Genomic DNA, 19497 nt, shown 5'->3' with positions numbered 1-19497 from the left:
TTAGAATGGCCTCTTGTATCAAAGTTAAAACTGAATTCATGAGTTAGTGGGGTAACAAATTATGAACACTGACTAAGCATATAGTTTCAACATTACTATTATTTTGTAAGAAAAGTACTATGGCATTATTTCTGATGGATTTTTGTTAACTGTTCTCTTATTCTTAAAAGTAAATCCTAAATGTGATTGTGTTCAGCTAGAAATGTGCACTAAACTGTATACGATAAACATAAGCTTCTTACCTGGGCACCGCTGTTCACTACACCGTCTAACTTCCTCTCCAGTTCCTTCACATTGTTGCCCAGTAACAGCTGCTCCTTGACATATCCTTATTCTCTTCTCCCAGCCACCATCACATGATTTGGAACACCCACTCCAATGGCCCCAGTGATTCCAATGACCATTAGCTGCTTGGAAGAATGTAACAGTCAAGATACAAACAAATGGCATGATTGCAAATGTTAAAGTACATATAGGATTGTTACCAAACCTTAAACCAAACCAACAGATTTTATCAGACAGTTTAGCCTCTCCCACCCGCACTCCCAAGCCTAGCCTCACTGTTGGCTTAGCCATGTCCTTAGACCAGCCCTTTGTTTAAAATTAGCTAATGGTCAATTTCAATTTTTTATTTTATTTTTCAATTTAGAAAAAAATTATAAACTACTTAAATAATAATAAAAAGCTCTAAGACAGCGTTTCCCAACTAGTGGGCCACCAGATGTTGTTGGACCACAGTTCCCATCTTTCCTGACCATTGGCAATGCTGGCTGAGGCTGATGGGAGTTGTGGTCCAACAACATCTGGAGGCACACTGGTTGGGAAAGGCTGCTCTAAGAAGTGTACACATAAAATAATATAACATAATTATCAATAATACACATAAAATCATATCTGAATATCTACATATCTAAATTTTATATCTGGGTAGGCTTGCTGACATTTTTAGGAGACATCTAAAACAGTATAGCGATGGTGCCTGCCGAATATTAATAAGCTGAGAGTTCCAAAGCATAGGTGCTGCAACCCTAAAATATAGACTCCTCACAGATGCAGAATGTAAAAGTGCAAGTTCTGAAGATCAAAGTGGCTAAGCAGGCACATAAGGGCAAGGTGGTCCTTGTAGTAAACTGATTCTAAACTGTTAAGGGATTCATATACTAATAATAAAAGCCCTTGAACTTGGCCTGGTAGCAAATCAGCAGCCAGTGCAGATCTTTGAGCAGAGGTGTAATAAGCTGATAGGATCTCACTCCTGTCAGCAATTATGCTGCAGCATTCTGCACTAATTGCAGTTTCCAGACCAATCGCAAGGGAAGCCCCACATAGACTGCATTATTTATTTATTACATTTATACCCCGCCTTTCTTTTCATGATAGAAACCCAAGGCAGCTTACATATGGTTCCCAGGTGGTCTCCCATCCAGGCACTGCCCAGACCTGACCCTGCTTAGCTTCAGCAGGGTGGTGGCCTGATGTGCCTTCAGACCATAGCCTGAGACTGCATTGCAGTATTGAAGTTACCTATGGCTGGACTGCTGTGGTCAAGCTATCCCAGGCCAGGAATGGTAGCTACCATACTAGCAAAATGTACACCTGGCCACGAAGACCATCTGACCCTTCTTTGACAAAGCTGTGGGCCTGCTCCTTTGGAGGGAGTGAAATCCTGCCCAGGGCAGGCAATTGACCAATTTCTCGGACACAGGAACAACTCACCCACAGAGCTTCTGTCTTGCTAGGATTCAAGCTGAGTTTATTTTCCCTCATCAAGCACACCACTGCATCCAGGAACTAGTCCAGGGCCTGTACAACCTCTCCTGATGCAGATGTTATGGAGAAATAGAGCTGAGTGTCATCAGGATTGATTGCAATTAAAAAGTGGCTAAGCTTGGTATATGAGCAAAAGGAACAACTCAAAAATGAGCTAGCTAATTAAAGACAATTCTATGGACATGGTCCAGCCAAATCTAATCACTTATAACTCTCTTTCAGTTCAATGAGAGAGAGATAAGCATGTGCTTAAAACTTCTCTGGAATAAATGGGAATTCAATATGCTTAACATTGTCTATGCCAAGCCCCATGAGTTGTACCCAATATCACACAAATTGCCTTCTGTTCATGCAGTGGAACTTCCTCTTCTTCTTCTCCCCCAATACCTCCTCAGATTTGTTCCAGATGATCCCCCAATCCACCAACACAGATTTGTGAGGTGTACCGGAGGGCAGTGACATATAGGGGGAGGAGGGGAAGTGGAAATTTTGTTGCAGAAGTGGGAGTCCGTTCTGCTCATGCATGGACACCATTGGATTTCAATGGCCTATAGAAAGCAAAGACAATGGTATCCCTGAACTCAGGTTGCAACACACTTACCTGGGAGAAAGTTCCCCTGAATTCAATAGGGCTTACTTCTGAGTAGGCATGCATAGGATTGCATTGTAAATATGGACTGATGTTGGCAACCATGGTTTCAAAGCATGACCGGAATGCATAAAACACAGTATTTTAAAAAGCTATCCCAAGTTATGTTTATTTTAACTGCTACACTAACATTTCAGTAATTTTTTTGTCCTGTACTCTTTTCTTTGCATTCATCTGTATTTTTTTTGTTCATGTCCCTTATGCTGTTCTCAGTATGATTTTCATTAATACTTCACTGTTGTGTAACTCATATCAAAAAGTCTAAGAAAGAATCCTTTTAATATATTATAACAGTTGAAATAATTTCTGTTGGCAGCGTTTGCTCATTCTGCCAATATTTTGGAATTATTTTAACCTTTCAAATGTATTTCAAGATTATTATTTTTATTTAAAAATAGTGTTCCCAAACAAATTCAAAACTGAAGGAATCCAACATAGCTTTCCTATAAAGAGTCATCTGTAGATCCCCTGGCCATAGTTTCAAGGAATGTATGTTGGATTTCCCCTTGAATACACTTGCTTGGAGATACGCTTTATTTATTTCATATATTAAATTGCTCTTTGCAAAAGGTTCCCTGAGTGGTTACAAATAAAAAAATAAAAACAACAAATGCAATAATAAAGCAGTAGAAACAAATATTAAAGTCAGATTACAACCAGGGTGAAGCATGATTAAAACCATTATTAAAATGGCACTAAAAAGCCTGTCCCAACCAAAAGTTCTTCACTTGGCACTGTAAAGATAACAATGTCGTCACCAGACAAGCATCCTTGGAAAAAGGCTTTCTAAATACAGGAAACCGCCATCCAAAAAAAGCTATCTCATCTCTGTTAGCAGAGGGGTGTGAAAAACAGCCCCTGAGAAGGATCTCAGCATCTGGGCAGATTCGTGAGGGAACAAATAGTCCTTCAGATATTTTGATCCGAACTGTAAAGGGCTTAAAAGACCAACAGCAGCACTTTGAAGGGTACTCAGAAGTGAACTGGAGACTAGTGCAATTGTTTTAAGACTGGTGATATATGTAAATCCTGGCCCAGTCAGTAATCTAGCAGCAATATTTTGCACCAATGAAAGCTTCCAGACGCTTTTCCAAGGTAGCTCTAATTACAAAGCATTAGTAGAATCGAAATGAGATGTTACCAGAACATGGATAACTGCAGCCAAGCTATCTCTGTACGTGAAGATCCCAGCTGGTGCAAATTTAGTACCACAAGACGTGATCCAGCCAAAATTAAGCAATTTCAGTTTACATTTCAGGCTTATACCTCACACTGAAATCAATGGAACTTGAACGTTTTTTACTTTGGTTGGACTGGGTCTATATTGCCCTCCCCCAAACAAAAAATAAAAAAATAGGACTGCTCCACATGTTTACATTATTTCCCACATGTGCCCTAAAAATAAGTAAGGGATCATTTTCCATTAGCAGGGAACAAACATGTCACGTTGCCACAGGCCAGTTTATGGAGCAAAAAGTGTCAGTAATGCCATAGTGATTAGAATGTTGGAGTGGGTAGACCCGGGTTGAAATTATCATTTAGGCATGAAGCTCCCTGAGTGACCCTGGGCCTGTCAGTGTCTCTCAGTCTAACCCACTTCAAAGGGCTGTTAAGAGGATACAATGGGGGAGGGGGACTTTGTACACAAGCCTAAACTCTGTGGAGGAAAAAGGGAGGATTAAAATATCCTTTTTATGAATTGAAATCTTTTCCCATAAGAATACTTTTTTTTTTCTCCTGGAGGATCTTATGTACCTGTACATTCAGGATTGTAACACTCCCTGCTTTCAGCCCATGGACCTCTACATTCTGAGCCTCCATGAGCAGCTGCTGTGCATTGTCGGCTCCTCTGTTGTGTGCCATTGGAACAGGTCACCGAGCACTGACTCCAAGCACTCCACTCCTGCCACTGTCCATCAACTATTGCAATACACACAAAACAGAAATAAATTCCAGATTACCTTACCAGCAAGGCTACCATGATAAGTTTCTTGTTGGATTAGTCTAAATTATAATTTCATGATGACAAAAGCTGGCTTGCTATAGAAAATATTGTTCAAACAAGTAATTAGGGCACACTCAGAAAACTGAGGATGCTGTCTTCTGGGGGTATTGATGTGTCCCATGGCTGTCAAAGGGACCAATGGGCCCTCCTTCCCCCTCAGCACACAAATAGCTTGAAGAATGGCAGCCTTTGTTTAAAATGTCTGGGCAGGAGTAACTTGACAACCCAGGTGCTGGGGATGAGAGAAAGAGACGGGACAATACAGGAAAAGAACACATGACTTCCCTTTCTACATCATAGGTGCCCTTGAGGTGTAGGTGAAAGAGTGGTCACTGAATTATGTTTTGACCATCTCAAGTATGGCAGAACTCTCATCAGAATAGGCCACACACACCTCCTCCACCACCATCAGGCACCACCTGCCTTGGACACCACTCTATGATGTCCTGTTATAAGGGCATAAGTCCTCCCTTTCTTAGTCACCCTTACTGGTAATGGGCAAATACTGCCTACTACCCCACCTCACCAGCCATATGTCTCACTGTGGCTGGAGCCTTAAAAGTAAATCTGATTCTCTAGGCATAGTACTTACAGCATGATTATCCAACCCACACCATCATGGGAGCCACAAGTAGTACAGTCAGCTGGTTGGCCCCCAAGCCTGAATATGAGACAGAATCTTGCTTTTACTCTTGCTCTGTGTTACTGCTTGATTCCCACCACAGTACACGAGATGCAAAACCATCCCAGGGTACACATGTACTGTTCAGAGCACCGAGTAGCATTATTTCAGACTTGATTTGTGGCAGACTTGCCATAACAGATTGCCCATCACTGACTTATAGCATCTTGCTGAGGCTACTAATCCCACCATGGGCACTAGTACCTGATGTCAGTCCTCCTACAGGCTGACACTGCATTATACATTCAAAGACCTAGCAGGGATGGCACTTATTCTGAAGCATGGCAACCTAACAACCCTGTGAGAGATGTCAGGGCCTATCTATCCATCCAGTCAAGTGCCTTGTTTTTTCTAAAGGGTGTCTGCCAAGGCATGTGAGGAGAGATGGATGGCTGTATTCCACAGATGAAGAGTAAGATGAGAGACTATTTTAGGTGCAACAATGCAAAAAAACAATGTCTCATTAGGTTGCATTTGTTCTACACTTGTAAGTTGCACTGACTTTGATGGAATGGACTTCAATATAATGTGTTTAACGCAACAATTCTGAACACTAGTAGGGACTAAGCCACATTAGAAATGTGTAAGCATGCACATTAGGCATGTGTAAGCATGCTGAGTAAGCATGCACAGGATTCTGTTGCATGATTGAGTTGCCAGCTACATAGATATTAACAGATTTTTGTCCATTATATTGTAGGAGGAAAAAATTACTCAGTGCATCTGAGAGTGAGAAGAAATGGCATTTCAAGAGCAGAATGCAACAACTGTGAATAATTGAAATCATGGCAACAATATAAAGCTCTGAACTTACGCAAAGATTAACAGCAATTTGTTTATATAACAGTACATTCTTCATTTATTCCAAGGTTTAGGAATCATACAAAAAAGTTGGACAGAGGTTTGGACAGCAGTAAAGGCTTTTTACATATGGCGGGATGTACTAACAAGAGGATTGTGGGAGACTCATAACAGACAATTGTGTGATAAATATCTAACTCCTGTTATAATCCTTGGAATTGTGCCTATATTTTATAACACAAAAACTACTGAAAACAACACCATGTGCCAAGTACTAACTATCTGAATGCGGATATATTAGTTTCATCAGAAAGTCTGCCAAAATCTCATAATATAGCTGGCTGCACAAGTTTATGAAGGACTACACCATCCTGAATAGGAAATTGGAGAAGCCTCTCCAAATATGGATATCCACTGAATCTGCATATTTTGTGGCCTCACACAAAGGTGAAGTCCTGCAGAAATTAAATTTAATTTCTTTCTAATTCAAATCCAGTGCAGTATATTACAGGCAACAGGCAGGCCAAAGAATGATTACAGAGTATGACTTGTGTTTGTGAAACATGATTGTGTATTGTGAAATAATTGGTTGAAATGAATGGTTAGCAAGCTACCCAACTCTTCCTAGCTACCGCTGCCCATGGACTGCTCTGTAGTCCTTACACTTGACTTATACCTCCTTCTACTAAACTTGTTAAGCGGCTCTGATGATACTCTATCATTTAATATTGCTCCTAATCATAGGGATTGTTGCTGCCTTTTCACCACATACATTTCTGTGTGCTTTTACTAGCAAGTTGAGAGGGAAAAATCATTGAAGTAATAGAACCTGAACATGAGACCTTCTCCTTATGGTCCCAACAGTAGTGCTACACAGGCTGTGATGCACACATGGATGCAGTTATGCTTCTTACTCAGTTGTAGTCATGGAGTAGCCATCAAAGACTTCAGGATCACCTATTTATCACCAGGGCATCATACCGGCAATCCAAAATCATGAGTGGTACTTCTTCCACCCCATTAACTATGCCTTTTGCCCCAACACACTGAGTATTTCATATAAATGGATTAGCATGCAGTACAAAACAGGCATTTACAGAATTTCTCATAAGGTACTGTATATTGTTCATAATATAAATAGATATATTTAGATAATATTAGTATTATCTTTAGATAATATTAGTATTATCTTTGGATAACATTGGACAAAATCAAAAATGCAAATTTTAAGCCGCACCTTATATCACAATTTCCAAAATACTAATTAATGTTAATGGAAATTTGTGCTTGTTCAGGATCTACTTAACTATCTTCCTTAACCCACTGCTGTCTTCGGTAATATTGTTGCAAACACAGCTTTTCAACCTATAAACATGGGTGGGATCTAGAGTATAAAATGGGGTCCTCTTTCTGCCAAGTCTTTCTCTGAGCTGTATTCTCCATGCCTCTTCCCACACCTTTCCAGAGAGTCCCCGGACCCTCACTATTGCCTTGGGGGAATGCAAGAGGCTACAGCAAGAAGGTGGGAAAGTCCGATTGCATGAGCAGAGCTGTTTCTTGTTCTCTGAGTCTTGCCCACTGTTAAGTCATCATTTGGTCATTAGATGCACATATATCTAAGGCATTTTTTATACATTTTATCTTTAGCGATCAGGACTCAAAGAGCTAGTTAATGTAAGACTAAAGGCATAACTGATTCTGATTTTCCTCTTCTTTGAGTAATGGATCTCTCTGCCATTTCAAAAATTATTTTACGAAGTCCCCTTCATGTCAAAATGGTTTCCCATGTGGATGACGAGAGGAGGTTCTCTTTGAAAAACACAAGCCTGAAGACTCCTTCATAGAACTACTTGCACAGTTCTGTGGATCCTTTTTATCTCCAGGTTCATGGATAAGAAACTGAGCACAATAAAGCCCTAACCCTAAATATGGGTTAGGAATTCAAACAGTGATGCTTGACTTTGCAAGCACTTCTGCTTGACATGCCATGAACAGGACCGAGACCCATGATTTCATTTTGTTGCACCTCCAACCCCTCTCTCAAGACACTCAAAAAACCTAAGTATGGAGAGTGGGAAAATGGGGTGATAGCTAGTGAATGGGGAAGGGAGCTCCCAGTGGGCTGCCTATCTGGCAGGAAATGACATACAGAATGCCTATTTCCACTGGGGAATTATGGACTAGACTACATGATTCTCAGAAGGAAATCATTTCTGGCCAAATGGTGGCTTGCTGGGACCCTCCAGTCTTCCTTGGGAAGCTATTTATTTGTCTTGGGGGAAGATGACTAGGAAGCATCCAGCATTTGTGCCCTTTGAGCATCGAGTTGAATACTCAGAGAACTCCCCTGAGGACTTCCAAGCATTCAACTTTAACAGTCTAAGGCAGCCTTTCCCACCAGTATGCCTCCAGATGTTGTTGGACCACAACTCCCATCTTTCCTGACCATTGGCAATGCTGGCTGAGGCTGATGGGAGTTGTGGTCCAACAACATCTGGAGGCACACTGGTTGGGAAAGGCTGGTCTAAGGTGTACAAATGTTTTTTCAGGGAAAGCACAAGTCTGCTTGCCTGCCTCTGAACAGTCCTATTAGTGCCCCCAGAAACTACAGTAATGCATCCTTCTTGTAGATTTTAGGCTTAAACTGCACAAAATAACAATGGAGACCACAAAGGAACTACACTGGAAAAACAAACAAACCTTGTAAGTAGCAAACAGTTATTCTACATATGCTCACCAGGGCAAAGAGCAATATTGCAAGGCTTATGCTGTGTTTCAGGTCCATCACATGATCTTCCCCCATACTGGGGAGGTATACATGACCTTGTTCTAGTTCTTTGGCCTCGACCACATGTGAATGAGCACAAACTCCAAGGTGACCACTCCTCCCAAACTCCATGTACTGTAATAAAGCAAAGAAGCTTTAACAATAAAAGAATATGAGTAACCAAGTGGGTTGAAAACAAACATAGTAAAACTATAAGTGGAATTAATGGCCAGCATCAGAAGGAATACAAACAATAACAACAGCAGTTCCACCATTCATAAATATAAATTAATGCAAGAGTATTGCAGTTTTACTGATCACCAAACCAGGCTTATGATTGTAGCCTTGTATGCTATTCTTTAAAAAAAATCAAAAATCAAATGCAGTCAATGGGATTTATAGATTTGTACATATGGATATAATCACAGCCTTTGACCCTAATCCAGAGATCTATTTGTGTTCCAAAGAACATGCATCTCTCTTTTGTCTGCTATCTGCTCCATTCATTCCAATGGACAGCTGGTCTACACTTACAAAGGAAATTTAGATAAAATCTGCTTCTTCCACAGAAATGAATGGGACTCCATATTGTTAGCGAGCTTCAGGGATGCATTGGGACATCTTGGACCTGAAATAGATCACTGAATATGGTATAAGTGTTCTTCAGCAGCAGCAGCAACAACAAACTGTAACAAAGGCAACTACATTAACCCATAATGGGGCCAGTTTTATGTCACATGTATTTAGTAATCATGTGACAAATACAAAACAAATTTGTTACCATCAGGTGGACAGATGGATGGACATGAGCCAGTAAATGATCACTTATACCTGACAATTGCTCAATGGCTCTTGCAGATTGTTTACCATACACAAGACAAAATTCATCTTGGGGTTACTGATCTGGGTCCATTTTTGAATATGAAAATTCTGAACAGCAAATGGTTCAAGCAAACATACAGCAGACAATAGGGGTTTTATATAAGTTAGAAACATGACACTTCAGAATTAGTTGCACTTTACTGCATTAAATAACAAAATGTCACCCATTTATCAGTTTTACATAAGTTAATCGATAAGAGTTGCTTCAGTTGCTTTCCTAAATTAGTATGAAACATAAACACCAAACTTTATACATATATTCATATACATTCACATGCAGATAACATATTTAGTAAACCAATGAGCATAATCAAGAGAACATTAAGCACACTAAGTCCACTGAAATCAATAGTTGCATGCATGGATGCACTCCCAGCACAAATACCATTTCAATGGAACATTATGACTCCGTTCTCATTCAGGTGGCAAATCTGTATGTTGACTATATTTCCTCCTATTGCAGAGGAGAGCTCAGGAATGAACGTTCCTTTATATAAATAATAATTAAAAATCCATTCTCTCCACAGAGAAAAGTAGATCCAGGGAAAGGCTTTAGCCTAGTTTTCTGGCCCCGACATGTCATTTTTCTAAGTAGGGAATATATATATTTAATCATGTGAGCCACCACCCGCTGTTTACTCTGTACAGTCTAGGCAGAGGTTTACCACCCCAGTGAGACCCAAACCTAAGCATGCCCACAATCTTTTGGATTGTGTCCAGCGTGTATACTAATTACTATAAAGAAAATGCTAGCAAACACTCCCTGAAAGTCTTTTCCTTTTGTCTCATTTGACCCATAACTACTGATATCACCTACTAAAAGTGTTATCCTCTAAATGCAATGGAGATGAAAAGACTAAATTCCTTTATAAATTGTTTTAGTTAATTAACTAAATGTCCAGAGCAGTTTTACTTGTCTGCTGTCAATGGGACTTTGTACACAGTATCTCAAAGGAAGCATGACAAGTGGGGTTTAGGGTTAGCCTTCTTCAATCAAATGGGAAGGTATGCTGAATCAGCATGGGGTGAAACACCAGGACCATGCCTGTCTGCCCTCGAACCACCTACTCTATAGACATTTGATGTAGTGTATAACTGGTATGTTTCCAGATAGAGTCCAATGCATATAAACCCAAGGAATCTTTGAGTGTTATATTCTACATTGGTATGCATCAGTGACACACTACATCAAAAATAGATAATGGAGGTGGACCAGAGATCTAGATGTCCATGCATGTTTAGTATTTATATATCTTCCTCAATGACACAATCAGGCCTTTTGGTTATCAAGCACTGGTTCAGATACCAAATGGCTGAAATTATTATGCCTTGAACTACATTTAAAGATGAAAGCTCCTGAATCCTGTGCAAAATATGTTGACATTTGTCAATTCCAAGAAGAGTTGCACCAGCTCTGTTAAGAGCTGCGTCTCTCTGATTTAAAACAGTGGTATAGTCTCTTCTACCCATTGCAGCCACAGAGGCTGGTCCAACCCTGTTCTGCAACTATATCTGAAGTGTTCAGTTGCAACAATGTATGCAGATTCTTTGGCCAAATAGAATCCAAATTGTATTCAAAGAAAATACCCATTTTGTGTTATGAAGTATGTTATACAGAAAGGGAACGTGGTATTAAGTAAAAACTGCACTATTTTCTTACTATTCTCTTACTGTGAATCCCCAAACCTCCTCTCATTTTTGAGCCCTTAGTGGTTAATTGCTATTTATATACATTTAAATCTTACTCTACAAATAGCAACACTAAAAATGAAAATTGAAGTTCTTAGGATTTATTTTCCCTTACACCAGATTTCTGATTCAGTGATATATGTGCAGGCATATGGGACACATCCCTAAGTAATACTAGCAGCTATGGATAGACATTCTTATGAAAGCTAATTGCTTACTTAGATAATATATTCAGTTTTAACTAATGCCTTTCACTTCAGTATAGAATTTTATGTTCAGTTTCAGGCATGTTTTCCTTTGGAGTGTAATAATTAAGAGATCAGGAGCCAGTGTTAGGACCACATGGTTCCTCCTTTCCCCCTTAACCTGCTGTCTCATGATCGTGTTCCTCCACCCACATAACTGCAGTTAACTGTAACAAAAGCTCCTGCTTAACCAGGATCTGAGCCCAATATTATACAGCAGTTTCAGATCATGGTGAAATCCAGACCCTGGTCAGCATTAACTGTGGTTAAGGCTGGTGCCAACATTTCCCTTAAACATGGTGACAGAGAAGGGGAAATCTGCCCCTGAGAGGGGAAGAGATGAGAGAAAGAAGACACAATCCCTATACCAGCTCCCCATTTCTTAACCATGTTAAGGAAGGAGTCAGTGTTACATTTGTACCAACTAACTGTTTACGTGTACAGATTTTGTCATTCTCATATGCTGTGCTGGAGCTGAATAGAAAGGGTGTGTATATGTCTATGTCTATGTATGTCTAGAGAATGAGTCTCTGGATTCCCTCAGACTTCTTCCTGGGGAAAGAAATGCTAGCAGACATTACTATGTGATGTTCCCAGAGGTAATATCATGAAGAATTCATTAAAAAGTATTATCTATTCCTTTTAGGGTGCAATCCACTGCACACTTACCTGAGGATAAATCCCACTGAACTCAGTGCTTATTTTTGAGCAGGCACATATAGGACTGCACTGTTTAAAGTGGAAGTGTAATAACTATTGAACAACTCACCAGTGGAAACCCCATGCATGTGTACATGCAGATGTGTGTGGTTTTTTTGAGGGGGGAGGAATAATGTTAAGAGGGGGGAAATGAGGTGCCAGCTATAAGTTGCCTTGAGAACTCTGTTTTATGGCAGCTTGCAAATGCTATAAATAAATCCCATCCACCCCAAAATAGAGAAAAGTGGCAGCATCTTCCCCTCACTCCACCAAACTCTCTAGTGTCATAGCATGGGGCAAAGGGTTTCACACAACCTGCTTGTTTCCAGAAGTTGGAGCTAGCAGAGGCTAACTTTGACCCATGGTGGCTTCTGTGCCCTGACTGGTGGTGTGAACGGGCCTTTGGCCAAGCTTTGTTTACATTATCATTGCTACCCAAAATTAATTCAGAGGTGAGAGATTCAGAGTGATTGTCCTGAACCAATCACTATCTTACACAAAGGGGGGGGGAACCCTAGGATGTTGTAGTTCTACAATGTCATGCCACTGCTTATAATAAGGATGTAAAAATTTTTTTTTTGACATCTCAATACAAAACAGAGGCAAGGCAAGAAACTTTCATTGCCCAGCAGTCTTTGTCATATTTAATCATCTCAGCTTCAGATTAACCATGTGGTCTTGTAAACCAATAAGATATAAAAACATATTATGGGGCTATTATCCAAAGTATGACAAAGAGTGATATGGGAGGCTTTTGCTTAAAATTGCTGGAACCCTCTTACAGTTCACCAACAGTTCCAGAAGCAAGAACACACAATAAAGATTTAACAGATGACTAATACTTCCACTCACTTGTCCTAATTAAAGTGCCTATGAGCAAGCCACATCTTTAAATAGTAGCGTTTCAAGTGCTTAGCATTAAACAGTTCAATAACATCCACAATTTCATTTATTGGCTGCTAACACTACCTGGACAGAGGGCAGTGTTATTGCAAACCCTTGATTCTCTTAAAGGGCCGCTGCAGTGTGTCCCGTAAGGTGATACACAAGTTCTGGTTCGCACCTGCGACCCTTGACCACAAGTAACTGAACATGTACTCCACTGGGCCCACTCTTCAACACCAGATTCACCTGTATCCAAGACAATAAACAAACATGAATACCGCAATGAGTAGTAATATAGATTTGTAGTAAAATAATTGATGGCATGCAAGTATCATATAGAAAATAATGATGATGATGCTATATATTTAAAATAAAAGATCACTGAAATAAAGCACCTATGGAAAAATATGCAGTGAAACAGAAAATAAACTGTCAAAAAGGTAAAAATCATATAATATGTGGCACTAAAAACATACACACTTGGATCTAGTTTTATCAGGATTTACAATTTTAATCCACTGCCTTTCACTGTTCTAGAAACTACACTGCTCTCTGGACCCTGCAACAACAGAGAAATCTATTTTAAATGACAGAAGAACAAATGAATGTACCTGAACTGTAATTATCACATCAAAATGAAAGTGGGGTGATGACAGTAAAAAAATCATTTTTTTTTACTTGAAGTATGTAATGTATGTTTCTTCTTTCAGTCTATTTTTTTCTATTGAGAAAAGCCCCAAATGTTTAAAAGATTAAACTTCTTAATCCAGCCTGTGTTTCATAAATAACAAATAATGGTTTCTTCTTACAGTTACACAAACCACTAGCGAAACACTGGAATAAAGAAGTTCAATGTTACTTGGAGATTCTGTTACAAAAGGCTCACTTTCCATATTCTACAGAACGATGGAAAAAGGAAATTGTTTCTTCCTTTTTCTGCTTCTGCAGTATTATGAGGGGAGGGTGTTGATTGCGTTCACTACAATATGTCAACACATAATGTCATCTAGGACTCCTCACTCTCACTATAAGTGAGATATAGCAGGCCTATTCTCTACATAAAATGAAGAGAGAGGCTAAGGACAGATGGAGTGTAGTGTGAATTATCAAGAGTTCTCCTTTTCCTTCTTTTATATAAAGTGAAAGTTTGTAATTTATACCTATGGGAAAATGTAAAGCACTGTGTCTTGATGAAAATGTTTGAGGAGTGAGCCAAACTGATCTACTAATCCTGACACCAGGTACTCTGACACACACTTATATGGGATCCCATGGGATATGTGTATGTGTAGAGGATCCTGAAGGTCTTTGTAATGTCCAAATCTTCAGCCCCATCTGCAGTAGCATACCATTTTAAACAATCATGGCTTCCCCCAAAGCATCTTGGGAACTGTACCTTGTTCAGGTAGCTGAAAGTTGTTAGGAGACCCTTGTTCCCCTCATACAGCTACAATTCCCTGAGTGGTTTAACAGTCAATCCCTCTTCCCAGAGAATGCTGGCAACTATAGCCCTGTGAGGGGAATAGGAGTCTCCTAACAACTCTCAGCACCCTTACCACAGTTCCCAGGATTCTTTGGGGAAGCCATGACTGTTTAAAGTGGTATCATAGTACTTTAAATGTACAGTCAGTGCACATACACCATCCCTGTTACAATGATGGGATTTTACTAGTTCTTATTATTTCTTTAGCAGACTGTCTGGGGGTGGGGAGAGAATGGTAAAATTATGGAAGTTGATCCACTTTTTGATGCTTTAAACATATTACATTTGCCAGTGTGAGTTGTGTCATATAGGGAGTTGAGTCATAATAACCACTTGGTTATTATGTTCATCCATTACAATGTGTTGCCACCTAAAAAATATTTCTAAGGAGTTTGCAATTTTATCAAAGATATATTTACCTTTTAATATATTTGGTGGTGGTTGTGTTTTGTGTATTGTTTGTGGGGTTTTGTTTTGGTAATTCTCTTCATTGTTAATGCATTGGTTAGATTCTGTCACCTTTGGATATTTTAATCAATCACGGGGAACATTTTTAAAGGTATATTTTAAGGTTTGCTACTTCATAGGATGATGATGATGAAGGCATCTTCTAGTGTAGAACCTTGCATTTCTTATGTTGCAGCCTGGTTCATTTTTTAGGTTTTGAAAAACTTGTGTATAGGAGAATTATGGCCCCCCTCCCCTGGCAGTACTTCCAATTCATGTGACCAATTCATTCTTTCCTGATTGTCTAAACACAAAATGCTAGTGCACTGTTTTCCCTGCACCCTTGTAGAACTGCCTTGTTAGAAACTAACACTTGCTGAATATGTTTACTACTCTATCTGTAAGTACAATGAAGGCTGCAATCCTAAACACGCTTCCTAGGGAATGACTCGCATTAGACACAGTGGGACTTACTTCTGATCAAACCTAGGATTGCACAGCATGAATCCTTTGTGAGACTAAATGTTGTCTATTGAACATTCTCATTCTTACTTTTTTTAAGGATACAACTACGGTCAGCTTAATGACACATACTGCTTCAGATACTGAGATATAAAATAATATGAAATAGGCTTAGAGCCTTCTGCAATATGTAATAGTTGGGTGGGGTGCCGTGCAATGAGTATGACAGTTTACAAGTGCAGAAGTGTGTCGCTATTTTCATAAGAAGCTGCCTTACCCTGAGTCAGATCCATTGGTCCATCTACCTTAGTACAGTTCCATGTTGACTGGCAGTGAGTCTCTCGGGTTCAGACTAAGGTCTTTCTCAGCCCTACTTATAAACACTGGGGATTGAACCTGGCATCTTTTGCATGTGAAACGGATGCTCTCCCACTGAACTATAGTCCTTCCCTACATTCTCTGTGAAATTGCATGCTTTGAGTGCACGGACTTAAGCCATCCTTTGGACATATCTTATCTCTTTGTTAAAAGCAAGAGCCATCAATTGAACTCAATGGAATTTAAGTTAGTCATGACAAGTTATTCATGACAAACTTTTCCCATTTATTTCAATGGGACTAAACCATTAATAACTTTCTCTGGATTCAACACTCTGCTTTGCTGCAGTACAATCTTCTACATTCCTATTCTTTATAAGGCCTTTTAGTTAATTTCCTACACTCCTACACTTGTTTTTGCCCTTGTCAAGGTGATTTAAAAGAAAGGCCAAATAGTACCAATAGTCAAAGCTGTGCTCAGTTTGTTCCTCGTTATGTAAATTAGCATTACAAGTAAGTATTGCTTACTTACTTAAGTATTCAATAATAATATATTCATATTCTTGAAACGTTCATTTTCAGCATGGGGTGGGTTCTGCAATTTAATTGTCAAAAGGGAGAACACAAGTAACATGACTGGGTAGTGGATTTTTCAATTATTGGTAGTGAAAAGCACTGATGAACAGGTAGCCTGAAAGGCAAAGGAGGACAATGCTCAAGGCCCTGCATAACAAGCTTCACCTGTTCCACAGTTTCCTCCCTCACAAGTACGGATGGGTGAATGCGTCCATTTTGGTTTCTCTTAGTTTCTCATTTTTTCCATTCGTAAATTCAGTTCTCCACATTTCTGCATCAGTTAGCGATTTTTTTAAAAAAAATCATGAGAACTCACCAGCACATTTTGCCTAGTATACATACTTTTGCAAAGCAATTCCCACTAATATAATGAATTTTAACGTTGTGCATATTTTACCATAGTATACCCATTTTTGTATACATTAGTTTGCTGGAGAACTACATTTCAAAATTCAAAGTGTGAATTTTGAAAAATTGTTGTGTTTTGGTTTCTGTATTGTTCTGAAAACTGAATCATCCCTACTCACAAATATTAAATGCACTGGAGCTTTGTCTTCCTTTGTATCTGCTTACCCTACTGATGAATCTATGTGTAGGGATTTTTGTAGAATTGTTTGCAGCTTAAGCATGCATATCACAAGTGAATACTTGTGTAATTCTATTATCAACAACATTTTCTATAGACTGAACTACTACCTATACTTCATGTTGATTACTCACTAAAAAGAATGTGAGGTGTTGTTCCCAGATCTTTGAGGATCTGGGAACAGTATGCAGAGCTTGGAAAAGTTACTTTTTTGAACTACAACTCCCATCAGCCCCAGACAGCATGGCCACTGGATTGAGCTGATGGGAGTTGTAGTTCAAAAAAGTAACTTTTCCAAACTCTGACAGTATGTATGTGAAGCTCCCACTCACAAGGACTTTGCATTCCCTTTGCTTCCTTACTTGCAGGGAGCTCCTTATGCATGTAGGAGTTGGCCAGGGGCTTCTGAGTTCTCATTTAATGGCTTGTAGTAAATGAGGAGGTACTATTAGTATGATTTTATTTTGTTATGGGTTTAGTCCTAAAAGCCTTGTTACTTTCCCAAAGCATTGAGAATGAATTAGGCTACAAATAAATAGTAAAATTAATTTTAAAAGGTAGCAAAAACATAACGCATTGACTGGGGTAACTCATGAATCCATGTAACACTTACCTGAATTATAATTCTATAATCCATTACACCTAAAGACAGGACAATTTGGAGGAAAGCATAATGTATGGTTGGAGAAAAACAGACAGTCTTGCTGTGGTTATGTCCTTTTAGGACCAATGTGCATGATGTCCTGCTTGCAGTAAGCTATGTGCTTGCTTTGACATACGATAAAGTCATCATCTTCTTCCATCACCATGCACTCAGCTTCCTAGTTTAGTCATGAACTAACATGTTTCTCACCCACCTCAATCCTGCTGATCATTCGTTGAAAGGGAAATAGGAGGCATGGAGATGCAAGATGATGACTGTTTCAGAATGACCCAAAATCAATCCACAACTCTGCATGAGCAAAGATCATGTTATCTTGTCTTTATATCTTCTTATATATGTTTGTCTCACAGTTTACATGTATTCCACAAGCATTTCTCTATTCTTTTCAACAGAGGGGACAAAGAATACATGCACAGAACTGGCCCTCCATGTTCCACTGAAGCGAAGGGGTCAATCTGTACGTCCAAAAGCTCTGTGTGTGCATCAGAGGAAAGTTCTCTAGACTGTGGTGTTGGGGTAAACTAAATAGGTGCATGAATGTAGCATAATTTTACCCACAAAATATTTGTACATCTTGCATTGCCTGCTATCAGTCACACCAAAACCACCATTCCAAGCACACACACTCTTTCCCCTCCTCAATTTCAGTAATATCTCTGGAATTTTGGATGGGGCAAGTATGGGTTGAATGGGAACAAATGCATTATTCTGAACAATTTTGACCATATCTCATAAATAACTGTATGACATGACACATAACCAGGATTTTATTTTCTAGACTCTTTTATTAATTTGTCAGTACATAAAAGAAAGTAAATGAGAAATAATTTTGAGTCACATAAACAAATGAATGCCTTTTCCAAAACTCTATTTATCAGGCTTATTAAGTTCTGAGTGTGTACAGGTCAATCTACGATGCATGTTAGAAGATCCTAATGATTCTACTGAAGGAGATACATATTAATACAACCAAGAAAAAGAAAAGCTGCACAGTGAACCACATAAGCAATGATCAGTACAAAAAGAAAATCAATATGAAAAAAGAAGAGATGGATATTAGTAACTATGTTGAAAAAAAGAGCACAATATTTTGTAAAATAAATTATCTTACAGTATGCAAACTACACAATGGCCTAATTCATATGTAACACTAAGCCAAATTATGGCTTGGTAAGAATAAGCAAGCATCTGGGGACCCAGAGCAAAAATCACAGCCATTTCACTCCTCCCCTGGTCCTGCTGCTGCACTACCAAGAACTAAGCTATGGTTTGGCTTAGTGGTGCATGCAAACCCAGGCTCATGGTTTGTCTTCTCCAAACAAACCACAAGCAGTAAACCAAAGAAAATCTTGGTGACAGCTCATGGTTTGTGAGAGGAGTGAGTCAATCCATGAGTCTGGGTTCATATCATGCTTAGCTCCAGGTAATGCTGCAGGACCAGGGTCATGATTTTAATTCTAGGGACCCATACATATGCTTATTCTTACCAAGCCACAGTTTGGTTTAGTGTTACATGCAAACTGGGTCATTTTTCCCTCAATATTAAAAAAGTAGGTTCTGTTTGAAAAAGCAGACACATGTTTTCAAGCCAGGTTTTGGGAAAATAAGCTGGAGGAAATTTAACATTCATGTCCTCTTCCTGTTACCCCCATAATCACCTCTTCATATTTTTACAATGAAGAGAGAGTGCATTTATAACACAATTTTCTATGGACCAAAGTAAGTGCATTGAAGTATATGCTCAAGCAAACTGCATACACAAGAAGAGCTACAGCAGACTATAGCACAGTTCTATGGTAATTCTTTGGAACTAAGAAGCAGACTAAAAGCACATGGGTTATAAGAAGCGGATATCATAAACCTGCTTGAATTATCAATAAAGGCTGGT

At 39.2% G+C, this 19497-nt stretch overlaps 1 protein-coding gene across 3 annotated transcripts in view; it reads right to left on the bottom strand.

Annotated features, from left to right (window-relative positions):
* Positions 1–19497, bottom strand: part of ADGRB3 (adhesion G protein-coupled receptor B3) — a 784090-nt gene that overhangs the window by 476652 nt on the left and 287941 nt on the right. For all 3 annotated transcript variants that reach the window (XM_061623067.1, XM_061623068.1, XM_061623069.1), the window contains 4 exons: positions 13159–13320; positions 8645–8809; positions 4175–4339; positions 243–407 (listed from right to left, as the gene is read on the bottom strand). In XM_061623067.1, the coding sequence (XP_061479051.1) occupies positions 243–407; positions 4175–4339; positions 8645–8809; positions 13159–13320 (657 nt within the window). The remainder of the gene's footprint in view (positions 1–242; positions 408–4174; positions 4340–8644; positions 8810–13158; positions 13321–19497) is intronic.

The sequence above is a fragment of the Rhineura floridana genome, chromosome 4 (assembly GCF_030035675.1).
Source record: "Rhineura floridana isolate rRhiFlo1 chromosome 4, rRhiFlo1.hap2, whole genome shotgun sequence".
Classification (NCBI taxonomy): domain Eukaryota; kingdom Metazoa; phylum Chordata; class Lepidosauria; order Squamata; family Rhineuridae; genus Rhineura; species Rhineura floridana.
The sequence above is the reverse complement of the archived record's forward strand: the minus strand, read 5'-3'. Positions and strand labels throughout refer to the sequence as shown.